The following is a 15,340-nucleotide window of genomic DNA, read 5'->3' as shown; positions in this document are numbered from 1 at the left end:
TAGAAGGAAATAATCTTAGTTATTTCCTTTCCAAGTGGGAGGAAAAGATCTCAAATAATTAAGCTTTTATGAAGCAATACAAAGGAGTTGATTATTAGCATGGGAATTTGTCCTTAGACTAATAGGATTAAAATTTAAGAGTAAAATGGAACACTAAGCCAAAGAACCAAGTGTATGTTGCTTTCAGATATTTTGCAAAAAAGAGTCTATTAAACAGAAAAGAAGATTAAGATTTTATCCAACTGCTTATTCTTTTTAAGAAACAAGAAGTAAGAATATTTAGGGAATGAAGAGGAATAAAAGCTGAATGTCTTAGCAAAACTTCACTGCTCATTTTAATCTTGTATGTGAAGTTTGTTATATGCTTGCCTTTAAATGAATGACCTTTCAGTGCCAGTGAAGTCAAATATCAAGCAGTAAAGCCTTAAGTAACAAGAAAATGCCAGAAGTGAGTTGATCTGGCTCAACTCTAGTACAATTCTAGAATAAACTTAGTTTGAATAGAACTTTCTTTTGTTGCTGAAGTCATTGGACATGTATTCATTTTCTTCCCTTAGAAATAACTGAGCCTTGGCTGGGCGAGGTGGCTCATGCCCGTCATCCCAGCACTTTGGGAGGCCAAGGTGGGCGGATCACTTGAGGTCAAGAGTTTGAGACCAGCCTGGCCAACACGGTGAAACCCTGTCTCTACTAAAAATACCAAAATTAGCAGGGCATGGTATCATGCGCCTCTAATCCCAGCTACTTGGGAGGCTTGAGACGGGAGAATCGCTTGAGCCTGGGAGGTGGAGGTTGCAGTGAGCCGAGATTTTACCACTGCACTCCAGTCTCGTGACAGAGCAAGACTCTGTGTCACCATAAATAAATAAATAAATAAATAAATGTACGAAATCTTGAATTTAGAGTTGTAGTACCTTCGGTAGCCATGGCTGACCTGTTGGTGGGCACTGTGCCAGCTACTGTGGAGGCGAAAGAAGCAGGACATGGCAGCCACCCTCAAGGAGAGTGCACAGGGCAAGACTGCAGGTGCCATGGAAATGCCTACTGTAGCTCCAGGTTCAGAGGAGCCACGATGGCTGTGGCCTGGCAGGTGAATAGACCTAGAGGTGGAGGGATGAGCAGAATTCTAAATGGGGGAGAAGTTTCTCTAGGTATAGTTAATGCATGAGCAAAGACCAGTCAGAGGGTAGGAGCGAGGCCTGTTCCAGTGGATGGGAACCAGATTGACTGATGGAAGTAAGAGGTAGACAAGGGGAAAAGGTGAGGTGGGTATCAGATTACAGAGGGAGCAGTCTTTTTTTTTTTTCTTTTTTGATTATAAAAACAACATAGCATTTAAATACAAATGAATGAATAAAGTAAAACCTTTTTTTACCTATTTTCATTCCCCAGAGTTAGAACTAGAGACTTCTTTCACTATCCTTCTGGAAAAAATTTATGCAAACACAAACATAAGATCATATCTTATATTCTGTACTACAACTTGTTTTTTTAAATTTAAATTTAATTTTTTTTTTGAGATGGAGTCTCTGTCTGTTGGCTAGGCTCGAGTGAAGTGGTGTGATCTCACTGCAACCTCTGCCTCCTGAGTTCAAGTGATTCTCCTGCCTCAGCCTCCCCAGTAGCTAGGATTACTGACGTGCACCACCACGCCTGGCTAATTTTTGTATTTTCAGTAGAGACAGGGTTTTGCCATGTTGGCCAGGCTGGCCTCGAACTCCTGGCCTCAAGTGATCAGCCCACCTCGGCCTCCCAAAGTGCTGAGATTACAGGCATGAATCACTGCACCCAGCCAGGTATTTTTTTTTTTTTTTTTTTTTTTTTAGAGACAGGGTTTTTTTTCTGTTGCCCAGGCTGGAGTGCAGTGGCACTATCTGGGCTCACTGCAGCCTCCACATCCTGGATTCAAGCGATTCTCCTGCCTCGGCCTCCTGAGTAGCTGGGATTACAGGCACATGCCACCACGCCCGGCTAATTTTTGTATTTTTAGTAGAGATGGGGTTTCAATATGTTGGCAAGACTGGTCTTGAACTCCTAACCTCTGGTGATCTGCTCGCCCCAGCCTCCCAAAGTGCCAGGATTACAGGAGTGAGCCACTGCGCCCGGCCCTGGCCAGCTTTTTAAAAATTTAAAATACCTCAAAGTTCCTTGGATATCGTTTAGTCCCAAAAGTCCAAGTTTCTTTTCATAGCTACCTAATATTTCTTTGATTAATATAATTCATGTAACCAGTGTTTGCTATAGATAAGTACAGTTTGCAGTTTGAGACTTGCCAAAAAGTAAAAAAGTACCCTGGTGAACAAATTCTATTATCTTTGTGTGCTTTGAATCTATCTGAAGTATAAATTACTAGTATGGAACTTGATGGGTTAAGGGTAGCTGAATTTTTGATATTATGAAATTGCTCTCCCAAGAGACCCTGCCAGTTTATACTCTAATAAATTGATACATAGGCAAAGTGTGGTGTATGTTTCTCCACACTTTGGCCAACACTAAGTTTCATCACACTTTTAAATCTTTGCCAAACTGATAAGTAAAACATAGTACCTATTTTAGTTTGCATTTCCTTAATAGAGCAAGGTTGAATCTATTCAGACACTTCCTGTTCTTAGCTCCAGTGTTAATTTTTCCACTGAGTTACTTGTCTTTTTATTCTTGGTTTGGACAAGCTCTGAATGTTAAAGCAATCAAGTCAGGTGCCACAGACAATGCTTGCCAGCTCGTCATTTGTCTTTTGATTTTGCTTTCTAGTATTGTATTTCCATAAAGAAGTTTAAAACTTTTCTGTAGTCACAAACTTTTTTTTTTTTTGGTACTTGTATGGCCGCATTAAATGTATTTTGGGGTGAGGAGTGAGGCAGAACCCATCTACTGCTGTGGGTGCTCACTGCCTGGCGGCCGCAGCACCCCCTCTTCCTTCCTTCCTGCCCTCCCTGCTGTGGGTCTTTGCTGGGCCTTTCTTATCTTCCTCCTGGAGGGAGTGTTAAGCTCCTGCCTCCTCCCTGCCTCTCATCTCTGAGGGTCCTTCAGTCCGCCCTCATGAGCTGCTGGGGTGTTCTTTCTAAAGTGTGGATTGGATCATTGCTGCTCCTTTGGTGGCTCGCCACAGCTTTTCAGATCAAGTTTAAACTCCTTATTTAGAATAATTTAGAAAAACCCCAAAGAATAGAAATCACAAATCTACAAGTTGAAAATCTTGTATCATAGGTTGCTGGGGAGTCTGATATCTAGGAAGGAGAGGATATGTAACTAAAAATATGCTTTATAAATCTTTACATCTTGATGAGTAAGTTTTTTAAAAAGATGGGGAGAGAAAGGAATGGACCAAGAGTTTGAAAGCCTGCATACATTAATAACCATTAGAAAAGATCAAATTCATGTTTTGGGGGAAAGTGCCTGTACCCAGTCAGTTTTATAAGTATTTTTTCAAGCTTTCAAGTAACCACTAATTTTGCATGTGTATAAATAATTCAAGAGCATAGAAAAACCTGTGAAGTGTCAATTAATTTGATGAAGCTGCCTATTCTTGATAACAAAGCCTGATAAGCATAGCGTTAAAAAAAATGATAGGCAAATCTCACTGATGAATGTAGTTGTAAGAATCCTAAAATGTCAGGCTAGTATGGAAGTACTGTTTTCAACATTACCCAGGGATGTTTAGTCCAAGAATGTAAGAATGGTTTAGATTAAAATTGACAACTACTGATCCTGAGTGTGGTGAACTAGATTGTAATAATGTCCCTCTTGGTACAGCATATCAAGATATAATGCATATGTACATTTTACAGTTTGGGGGAAGCATGAGGCAATTCTAGTGATAATCCACTGGAATTAGCACTAAAGCCAAAGTCTGGATTCTGTCCTCCCTATTCCCATCCCAGATCGAGGATGATACTTACCTATTAGCGTTATTCTAGGAAGAGCAGGAAAAAGGAAAAAGAACTAATAGACACATTCATAAAGTTTGGGATCAGAATTTGTACTACCTGTGTGGCCTTCAAAAAATCAAATGGAATAATTTAGTTTCAAACGACCCCATAAGGCCGGGCGCAGTGGATCACGCCTATAATCCCAGCACTTTGGGAGGCCAAGGCGGGTGGATCACCTGAGGTCAGGAGTTCGAGACCAGCCTGACCAGCATAGTGAAACCCCGTCTCTACTAAAAATACAAAAATTAGCTGGGCGTGGTGGCACACGCCTGTAGTCCCAGCTACTCAGGAGGCTGAGGCAGGAGAATTGCTTGAACCCGGTAGGTGGAGGTTGCAGTGAGCCGAGATCACACCGTTGCACTCCAACCTGGGCAACAGCAAAAACTCTGTCTCAAAAATAAATAAATAAATAAATAAATAAATAAATAAATAAATAAATAAAACGACTCCATAGCGGTATCCCTGTAGGCAGCTAGCAGAAGCTAGTGCATGTTCTCTGATGCACTTTTATCCAGGCTTCAAAGGATACCCAAAGATGAAGTTCCAAGAAGCATGAACAAGCCACCATGAGTTGAGTCGGACGAACACGATGGAAGAGGGCAGATAGCAGAGGTATCAGAGATAGGATATAAAACAAGTATAGTAAGTCCTCACTTTACGTCGTCGATGGGTTCTTGGAGACTGCAACTTGAAGCGAAATGACTTAGGCAAATTGGCATATAGCAGTCCTGGAATAATGTTGTTTCATTCAATGTCATTTCATTATGATTGAGAAAAAAAAATTCCTAGCTGGGACCCACTGTCTGTGTGGAGTTTTCATGTTTTTTCCCACATCTGTGGGTTTTCTCCAGGTGCTTCAGTTTCCTCCCACATCCCAAAGATGCACACGTTAGGTGATTTGGCGTATCTGTGTGGTCCCAGGCTGAGTGAGAGTGGGTGGATGTGCGTGCCCTGCAATGGGATGGCGTCCTGTCCAGGGTCAGTTCCTGCCTTGCACCCTGAACTGCTAGGAGAAGCTCCAGCCACTTGAGACCTTGAACTGGAATAATTGGGGAAATCAATATCTTTTCATTAATCTTTCTTAAATGTATGTATCACTCACATGTATTTTAGTGTTTAATATTAGAAGTGTTTTTGTGTTTATTTAGAAGTTTGTTGACATTTTTGTGACCAGAAATATGCTGTAGGAGCTTAACTCTTATATCAATTAGCCTAGGGTAAAATTGGTTTTGTTCTCAGTGTTTTAGTAAAGTCATAGATTCCAAGAACCTGTTGACTTTAAGCAGGGATTTACTATGTATTTAAAAATAGGCCGGGCACAGTGGCTCATGCCTGTAATCTCAGCACTTTGGGAAGCCGAGGCGGGCAGATCACCTGAGGTCAGTAGTTCAAGACCAGCCTGGCCAACATGGTGAAACCCCATCTCTACTAAAAATACAAAAATTAGCCGAGTGTGGTGGTGGGCACCTGTCCCACTACTCAGCTACTCAGGAGGCTACTCCCAGCTACTCAGGAGGCTGAGGCAGGAGAACCGCTTGAACCCAGGAGGAGGAGGTTGCAGTGAGCCGAGATCGTGCCAGTGCACTCCAGCCTAGACGACAAGAGCAAGACTCTGTCTCAAAAAAAAGGAAAACTTATCACTTGACAGATTGTGCTATTAGCTAAGATCAGGAGGCTTTTATTTCTTGCGGGTTAATCATACTAAATGCTTAGATAAACCTGTCTTATGAAGAGGTGTCTGAAGAAGTCTAATCAGTTCTAATCTGCCCCCCAATAGGTTTAGTTGGTATAGTAGTTGACCATGGTGTGCTATTAATTAACAAAGTCTTTTTATTTTTAACTTGAATTTTAAGCTCTGATAAAACAATATGATTAATCAGAGCACTTGAGACATGACCTAAAATTGATGATTTGGAGCTTTAAAATTTTGTTACTTATCTCTGTGTTTTTCCTAAGTGAATGTCACACTTGGAGACTCATTAATTCTCTTTCTGGGGACTTCAGGAAGCACCACTCTGTAGTGGTTGGTGGTCTTCTGTATTAGTCAGGGTTCCCTAGAGGGACAGAACTAATAGGATATATATATATGTATATATATATATATCTCAAGGGGAATTTATTATATATTAACTTACATGATCACAGGGTCCCACAATAGGCTATCTGCAAGCTTGAGGAGCAAGGAGAGCCAGTCCAAGTATCAAAACTGAAGAAGTTGGAGTCCGATGTTTGAGGGCAGGAAGCATCCAGCACTGGAAAAAGATGTAGGCTGGGAGGCCAGGCCACTCTTGCCTTTTCATGTATTTCTGCCTGCTTTATATTCGCTGGCAGCTGATTAGATTGTGTCCACCCAGATTAAGTATGGGTCTGCCTTTCCCAGCCCACTGACTCAAATGTTAATCTCCTTTGGCAACACCCTCCCAGACATACCCAGGGACAATACTTTGCATCCTTCCATCCAATCAAGTTGACTTTAGACTACATCTCCCTGTGTTACTTGTATCTTTCTGTCATCTTCCCATAAGCTTTATCCCCTCCTGCAGCCCACTGTTGCTTCAACAGTGTCCTTTTTGTTTTATGAGGAAGCCTTATCAATTTTGCTTCAAATGATTTATGATTAACTAAAACAATTCTTTCTTTTCTAGGATTGTAGAAATCTATAGTAGAAGACTACAAGGTAAGCTTTAAAAATCTTTACTAACAGAAAACATTTTACATTTTTTTTTTTTTGAGACAAAGTCTTTCTCTATCACCCAGGTTGGAATGCAGTGGTGCAATCTTAGCTCACTGCAGCCTCAGCCTCCTAAGTAGCTGGGATTACAAGAGTGCACCACCATGCCTGGCTAATTTTTGTATTTCTAGTATAGACGGGGTTTCACCATATTGGTCAGGCTGGTCTTGAACTTCCAACTTCAGGTGATCCACCCACCTCAGCCTCCCAAAGTGCTAGGATTACAGGAGTGAGCCACTGTGCCTGGCTACAGAAAACATTTTTCCTACACAAAAAGTATTTTTTGTTTTATTACAAGTGTAGTAAGTATGACTTATAAAAATGTAAAACCTCATAGGACTATAAAAAGTCTGTTTCAAGCCTCCAGAAGAAATCACTGTTGTATTTGCACATTCCTTCACATTTTCATGCATATACCTATGTTTTCAAATCAATTTATTTGGATTATGTTTAAACAAAAATGGGCTCATTTTATATATAATCAGCCTTGCTTTTTGCCCTGCTTTTTTTCACTTAACAAATCTTAAACAATTTTACCACATCCATGTAACTATCATTCATTCTGGTGGCTGTCTAGAATTCTGTATATGCCATGGCTTGGCATAACCTATACCTGCTCTGATAGACATTGGGGGGTTTCATCAGTTTTCGAATAGATGCAGTGTTGCAATGGATACTCTTACATGAATTAAAAGACAAGTCATTTTATTCAGGACAGGAACTATATTATTTAGGTTAAATTGTTGGTTTTCAACATTGCTCTAAGTACAGCTCAATAATGGGACTGCAGCCCCTTTGTTAACCCTGTTGCAAGCTATTTATTTGCTGCACTACTTTACCTCCATGGAGGTGCTTGGTAACCAGTACTGTGTTGTTCTTACTGCACAGCTATGAGATAATTACTATTCTAATTCCTTCCCCTAGTGATGCTGGAGGGCTTCAAGGGGTTCTGAGATCTCTTTAGCCCTGTACTTCAGGTGAGGGAGTTGAATCCGGGCCTCTCTGTGGCCCAGTCAGCAGACAAAGCAGACTGGTAAAAGCTGGTGTGTCTTGGCTCTTAAATCTCACAGAAGTCTGCTCTCTAAGATTTCAAATGTTCTAGAGACAGAAAAAGCTTCCAGCTGTTTGTGTCAGACTCTCAAACTGAGCTCCTTGTCACATCCACAGTTCAGGAGCGCCTTACGAAACAAATTGCTGTAGCAATCACAGAAGCCTTGCGGCCTGCTGGAGTCGGGGTAGTGGTTGAAGCAACGTAAGTCTGCATCTGCCTTTAGTAACATCATAATGGTGCACTAGAAGTGATCTTGCTATTTAATGCTTCTCATATTTTGTAGCACCAGGTGATGCCACACAACTGACATGATAACTGTAGATTTCCATCCCTGAGCCTAAAGCTCTTTTACCACTTTTCATTTACTGTGTTACTGATATAGGAACAGAGTACGGAAGAAGTATTTTTCTGAGGGTAGGATGGGGCTTGTGGAGGCATAGGGAGTTATAAGCACAGGTGTAGAGATTTACACGATGAATAGCCCTTTTTTTTTTTTTTGAGATGGAGTCTCGCTCTGTTGTCTAGGCTGAAGTGCAGTGGCGTGATCTTGGCTCACTGCAACCTCCACCTCCTGGGTTCAAGCGATTCTCCTGCCTCAGCCTCCTGAGTAGCTGGATGGGTGCGTGTCACCACGCCTGGCTAATTTTTGTATATTTAGTAGAGATGGGATTTCACCATGTCGGCCAGGCTGGTCTCGAACTCCTGACCTCGTGATCCACCCTCTGCAGCCTCCCAAAGTGCTAGGATTACAGGCAAGAGCCACTGCGCCCAGCTCAATCGCCATTTTTTTTTAAATGTTCAAGACAGGGTCATGCTCTGTCACCCAGGCTGGAGTGCAGTGGCACAATCTTGGCTCACTGCAACCTCTGCCTCCCGGGTTCAAGCAATTCTCCTGCCTCAGCCTCCCAAATAGCTGGAATTACGGGTACCCACCACCACACCCAGTTAATTTTTGTATTTTTAGTAGAGATGGAATTTCACCATGTTGACCAGGCTGGGGATCTCAAACTCCTGACCTCAGGTGATCTGTCTGCCTCAGCCTCCCAAAATACTGAGATTACAGGCGTGAGCTACCGCGCCCAGCCCCAGGAGCCATTTTTATGTCTTCTCTTGATTTCTTCTTTAGCTCTCTGTTGCTCCAAGCCAAGTTTTTCTAATATTTTGTCACACATTTAAAAAAAAAAGCCAAAAATAAAACCAAGAATTGGTACATTTCTTTAAGTTAGGATGAGTTAAGAGAATTGCAGCCATTGTGTGGACAGAGTTCATATGTGTTCTGTGACATGGTGTGAACTCTGTTCTATGTCTGGTATCTAATGTCACCAGGTTGCTCAGACAGGATCCCTGGTCACCATTATCTGAATTCTGCCTGGTAACACCAGTATACCTGAGCATTTATCTCAACACCTAGGCTTGCATAGTGCTGTCTTGGTCCTAAAGGCAGAGCAAGTGAGAATTCTGACTTTCTTTTGATCTAGAAGTTAAGTATCTTTGTATGCCTTTTATATTTCTTTCACCCCAGAAGAAAATTCCATTTTTTCCCCTTTTTGGATGCTTTAAGGATCAACTACTGATAAGAATAAAAGTTGTAAGACAACTTGAAGGAAAAAAAAACTAGGTTGCTGCAAAGGTAATTGCAGTTTTTGCCGTTACTTTCAATGGCAAGAACCACAGTTACTTTTGCACGAACCTAATAGATAATATTTGTGTAAGAAGGGATATTTTGATATACTTGGTAACCGTGAACTGAGATTTAATCTTTAGGCCTGCTTTTAAAAACCAAATCAGCAGCTGTCTACTCCTTTAAACAACCTGTGTTGCCTTATTTTGTAGACACATGTGTATGGTAATGCGAGGTGTACAGAAAATGAACAGCAAAACTGTGACCAGCACGATGTTGGGTGTGTTCCGGGAGGATCCAAAGACTCGGGAAGAGTTCCTGACTCTCATTAGGAGCTGAGCTTCAGTGTGTGTGCGTGGGGGTTGCCGATTGTACTGCCAGTAGCATTGTCTGTCTGTCTGGTCTTGTTTGTACATTCCATTTTCAGTTGTTACACATGTGAACTTTTTCCTTGTCACTAATTATATTTAAAATGATTTCTAGAAAGTTAAATAAATATAATAAAGGGTTGAGCCCTCTACTTTCTTCTTGCCACCTTTTTGTGGCAATATTAAAGTGAACTGCTAATAGTGTAAGTATGTGCACAAAACTACTGCCAGATAACCAGAGGGGCCTGGGAAGGGAGAAGAATTCGTGTATTTTGTTCAAATAGTATAGTAATTTGACTCATAAGCATAGGAGCATTGGGAATGGGAGGGAACTGTGCCCAGTATACTGTTTTTTTTTTCTTCCTCCAATAAAAATGGTATAGTGCTGAAAGTGCTAAAATATTTAATGCGGTATTGCTCTGTGGATTCAAGTTCAACAGACTCCACTTTGGTCATGTTTATTAAACCACCAGTGACATTTAAAAATATATTTTTAGCAGTTGTAATGTTAGTCACCAAGGGAAGGTGGTGGAATGTCTATGTTTTTGATTTTACTGTGAGTTAAAAAGGCACATTTCTACCTTCTATTGTTTTTAAATTCAAGAATAGGGAATTAGTTCCTGGTGTTGTTTACGAGTATATTCTCATGTCAACATACAGGGATTTAGATATTTAACTCTCTGTGCCTTGATGAGAATATCATTTAGAGTGTAGATACTTTTGCCTTTTTAAAAAAGCCATTATTTTATAAGACTTGGTACGCACACTACAAATAACTAGTCATCTCAGTTTTAACTTTACAGGTTTATTGGGAGTTTCCTTTGTGTGTTCCATGTAGATGCCTCAAAATGTTTCTTTTTCTTTTTTTTTTTAATCTTATAAGATATTTTTCTAAGGATTTCCAGAAACATTTGAGAGTGCCCATCATTTTCAGGTCTGCAGAACCATAGCTTCCACGTACCTGAAAGAGCACAGAATGAACTGATGGTGGAAGACATTATGAGCTGTGTCCAGTGTTCTAACCAGAGGTTATCGTACCAACGGTCTGTGAAAACGCACTGGAAGCTTCTGGTCCCGGTTTCCTTTGTGGTCTACGTGGGTCCTGTCCTCATTGTAACTCTGTATAGGTGGTATAGGTATTTTAATCCTGGAAGCTGTTGCCTTATTAATGATTATCTTAGAATTTCCTCCATTGGGGCAGTGTGGGCCAAATTAAAACAAATAAAACCACAACTCCTCCACAGAAACACAAACACAGTTATTCTATGAAGTTTATTATTTGGTTGACATAGTGCTCTTCAAATTCATCCCATTACCCTAAAAGTAATTAACTTTGATGCTTGCTTTAACTTTAGTCCCATCTCTGCCACTTTGATGCTATTTGGGTTATGATGGGGCAAGATGGCAGAGGTATTGGGTTTTTTGTTTTTTGTTTTTTTTCCATTCCTCTCTACTTCTGTCTGTTTTCTAGCTTTTTCTTTCTGGAGTTTAACTACAATGATGGCTGGCTTGAGTTCCTTTTTAAATCTAACCCAGTATAAACATTAGCCTGCTTAATATGTAGACATTTATAGGTAGAATTCTAAGCACTCATGTTTAGTATTTTAAAGTAAAAACAAGTGTGACTTCGAGGACCAAAGAAATTGATAGCTATACATTTATCTTTATGAGGTCATTTATATTCCTTTTTAATGACTCGTTGTTCTAACATTTCCTAGAAGTGTTCTTATAAAGGTCTAATGTATCCACAGACTGTTGTCTTATTAGTAAATGCGAAGTAATGACTTTGTCTGTTTTACTCTAGTCTCTAGTACTTCAAAATTACCTTTTCATATCCATGATCTTGAGTCCATTTGGGGGCTTTTTAAGAATTTGATGTATTTCAATACACTGTTCAAAATTAAATTGTTTAATTTTATGTATGTGTATGTATGTTCCTGAAGTTGGTCCTATTTAAATTATTAAAGTATTGTAACTTTGTTCTTGTGAAAGTTGTTTCTTTTTCAACCACCACTATAAATATTTAAATAACTTGATTATTTTGGCTGTATTCTGTTTCAGCAAAGACATCATAAGGGCTTCTCCCAGCCATCAAGCTATTTGAATACTAATCTCAATTATTGTATGAAGGAACCCCAAGTTCTGACAGTTTCTCCTTGGTATTTGATTGAAGTCTTACCGTCCTCACTGTCTTGAGGTAATGGGAGGAGGAGGCCTGGGATAAGAGTCAGGAATCTGAGTTGCCCTCATGTCCCTATTGTCTTAATGCTCAGTAGGTAACTTCAGCCCCCTGGGAACTGGCACTGCTTCCTATGTGGGAGCTGTTGGGGAAGGAAGAGTAGGCTGGGGCAGGGAGTGGAAGAGGGTTTCCTTCCCTCTTCTAAGAAGAGCCTGCCCGGGGCAAAACTTCCAGTTAGTGCAAAGGATTTTGTGCTGTTCTTCTGTCCCATACCCAACAACCTCCTTTCCTTCTTGCTGGTGGTCTGCTCCCCATTCCACGCTACCCATAGGCAGAGGCCCCTGCCCTCACCGGTGGCCAGCATGTCCAAGTACTGGGGCCTGCTGCTCCTTGCAGGACCCTGTAGACCATTGGGTAGCAAATCTTATCAAAGTAGGAATGCTTACTGGCGTAAAACACTCCTAGAACCACCATTCATAGATATCAATAAAATGATGAGCTGCTTAGCTAAGCCCAAGTTGCTGCTCCTGAGTTTTGTCACTGAAGATTGATTGGCCAAGTTCCTTTTCACTTAGTGGAAGAGCAGTTGCAGACATGAAAGGTTTTCAAGAAGGCTTTCTGTCAAAACAGCACCTGGATTCTCCATCACAGGCATGGGTCCTCCTGCTGATGGATAGAAGAGGAAGTCTCAAGAGATGAGTTCAAGGGGAAGTGTGAGTACCTGACTGCCCAGCCTCCCAGAGGCCCTTGCCTTCTTTTATTTTGATTTTTGTTACAGAAAATAAAACATGCACATCAGTAGAGAGAGGAGCACATGAACCCCTGTGTACTAATCACCCAGCTTCAAGAAGTCTCAACTCAATGCCGCCATCTTGTTTTCCTCTATACCCATCTGACCAGATTATTGCAAAGCAAATCCCAGGCATCATTTCATCCATAAATATTTCAGATTATCTAAATAAGGTGGAATTAGGTAAATAAATATATGAACAAATACCATCCATTATCACACTAAAAATTAATGTCAATTCAAATATCTAGATTTTCCCCTGCTATTTTGTCATTTTTAGTAGTTTATTTGAATCAAGGTACAAATGAGATCCACACATAGCAACAGGTTGATTTAAGTCTCTTAAGAATCTTATACGTTCTCTTCCCACTCCCTCCTCTGTTTTCCTTAAAATGTATCTGGTCACTTGTTTTGGAGAAGCCCCGTGTTTGTTGCTGGAATGTCTGTGGCTGTCCAAATGAGGTCAAACTCCAGCTAAACAGGGAAAAGAAGAGTTGTTCTTTGCCACAACACTTCTCCACATCCCTAAACCCATACTCCTGGGCAGCCCAGCTTGGTCTGGTTCTGGCTGGCTTTTAACTGGAACATAGCTCTCCTTGGCTTTGTAACTTAGAGCCATTCCCCAGGTACAGAATAGAGTTCATTGCTTTTTTCTGAGTGTGTCCTTTTTGGGCAAGGATTCCATTTTAAAACATGCTGCCTTTGGCTTCAGCTTGGTGGATTCCTTGGCTGCCAAGATTTTGGTTAAGGTGGAAAGGTTATTACAGAAGTGAAAACCATGGATCTCACAGTAATTGGCATCACTTTGAGGGCCTACCCATAGGGAATTCCATTGGGTTGGACAGTAGGAGTGCTTGGGTTTCTTCCCCCCACTCCCTGACCTCATCAGTTACATTTTCATGACATCCTGAGTATGAATGTCAGACTCTGGCCGACAAAGGATGGGGAAGAAAGACACACCGCGTCTTGCATTTAAGCAGCTCCTTTTATTCCCTCCCTAGCAGTGCAGCTATGACATGCTCGTCGGTCCTGGTAGTGTGACTCCTGGCACCTGCATTACACAGCCCTAATGCACCTATCCATCTTTCCTCTTATTTCTACATTCTCCTGTTTGTTTTGAGCAATATGTCCACAACTCTGACCTTTTGAGAAATCCTTTCAATCTGGAACTGACTGTGCTGCCCAGAGAAACGTGGTTTGCCTGCCGGTGAGCACTGGGAAGGCTGTGTGGAGGGAGTCCTGTGATGAAATGCCTGGGCATGTGTATGTACAACTTCTTCTCAGGCTGTTGATTTTCCCTGATTTTAGAATGTGGATTTTTGATTCTTCCTCCTTTTCATGGATCCTTTCACATTCAAAAATGTACTGAACAAATAGATTTTTTTTTCTAATTCATTTTTTTGTGAAGTTTCCCATTATATATGTAGTGATAATTTTTACAGTCATTCTATCTAGACTGATAAAATTGTTTATGGAAATTTTTCTCTTTGCAAGGACATTTTACTTCTAACCAAGGGGGATAAACTGAATTAAAAAAAAAAAAAGAAAAGCTAGTAAATAAAAATCAGTTTAAAACCATTCTGGTTTTAGCAGGGACCACAGAATTATTGGTCCATATTGGTCATCTGGTCATTGGTCTCCCAGCAGCTGCTCAACCATTTTTGGCTGGAGGTGGATTTTGGTCTATGTCTCTCTTTGGCTTCACTGCTGCCGGCCTCAACTGCATTCTTGATTGCTTGGGAAGAACAGCCTTTGACATCTGTCCGCATAGATGACAGTCTCTTATAGACCCACACAGTGGCTTCCGCTCCTCTCAATTTGGGAAATTTTAAAGGAATTTCTATTTGCATATTGAACAAGTCCAACCAGAGAGAGGAAGCACCCTGACTGTTTCAGTTTGTACCTTTAAACTTTCAAGTACCTTTAACCAATCAGAGACAACTATTCTATCTTTCTTTCTCCTTTTTTTTTTTTTTTTTTCCGGAGACAAGAGTCTCCTGCCCAGGCTGGAGTGCAGTGGCATGCTCTTGGCTCACTGCAACCTTCACCTCCTGGTTCAAGCAATTCTCCTGCCTCAGCCTCCCGAGTAATGGATTAAAGACACCCACCACGCGCAGCTAATTTTTGTATTTTTAGTAGAGACAGGGTTTCACCATGTTGGTCAGGCTGGTCTTGAACTCCCGACCTCAAGTGATCCGCCCACCTTGGCCTCCCAAAGTGCTGAGACTACACTCAGCTCAAAGTGCTGAGCCACTGCGCCCAGTCCAAGACAACTAATCTCAGAGCAAAATTTCTTGCCTGAAGTCTCATTTCTGAGTATTTCTGAAGGTTGATTTGCATGTAATCAAGGAGTATTTGAAGTCTTATCCAAATCTTAGCTGACCTTCTCTTGCTTAACAGTTGCCAGAATCACCTCTTAATCAAGAGGATGGGGGAGTCAATACTTGAATATAACAGAATTTCCATATAAATTTAATATATTTTTAAAAAATTATGAATAAAAAGTATCACGTGCACTTGAAGTATAGACAAGCCAACAATGAATTCTCATTGGCTTTTTAACTAGAACACACACAAAACAGGACATTAAAATCAACATGAAACCCTGAGTTCTGAGAACTCATAATTTGTTTCCTGCATTTTAGTTTTGGGGGATGGAAAACAAATCCTC

General features: G+C 40.9%; 1 protein-coding gene across 4 annotated transcripts in view; it reads left to right on the top strand.

Moving 5' to 3' along the window:
- The window catches only part of GCH1 (GTP cyclohydrolase 1), a 53,347-nt gene extending 41,656 nt beyond the window's left edge, over positions 1–11,691 (top strand). For 2 of the 4 annotated variants that reach the window (XM_001087365.5, XM_077941039.1), the window contains exons 4-6: positions 6,575–6,606; positions 7,828–7,912; positions 9,545–11,691. In XM_001087365.5, coding sequence (XP_001087365.1) covers positions 6,575–6,606; positions 7,828–7,912; positions 9,545–9,671 — 244 coding nt within the window. In that variant the 3' untranslated portion in view covers positions 9,672–11,691. The remainder of the gene's footprint in view (positions 1–6,574; positions 6,607–7,827; positions 7,913–9,544) is intronic. The other 2 variants (XM_015143725.3, XM_077941040.1) reach the window with 2 other exon arrangements.
- Positions 11,692–15,340: the final 3,649 nt, after the last annotated feature.

This window comes from Macaca mulatta, chromosome 7, assembly GCF_049350105.2.
Source record: "Macaca mulatta isolate MMU2019108-1 chromosome 7, T2T-MMU8v2.0, whole genome shotgun sequence".
Taxonomy (NCBI): Eukaryota; Metazoa; Chordata; class Mammalia; order Primates; family Cercopithecidae; genus Macaca; species Macaca mulatta.
Note: the sequence above shows the minus strand (reverse complement) of the source record. Positions and strands in the feature narration are given on the sequence as shown.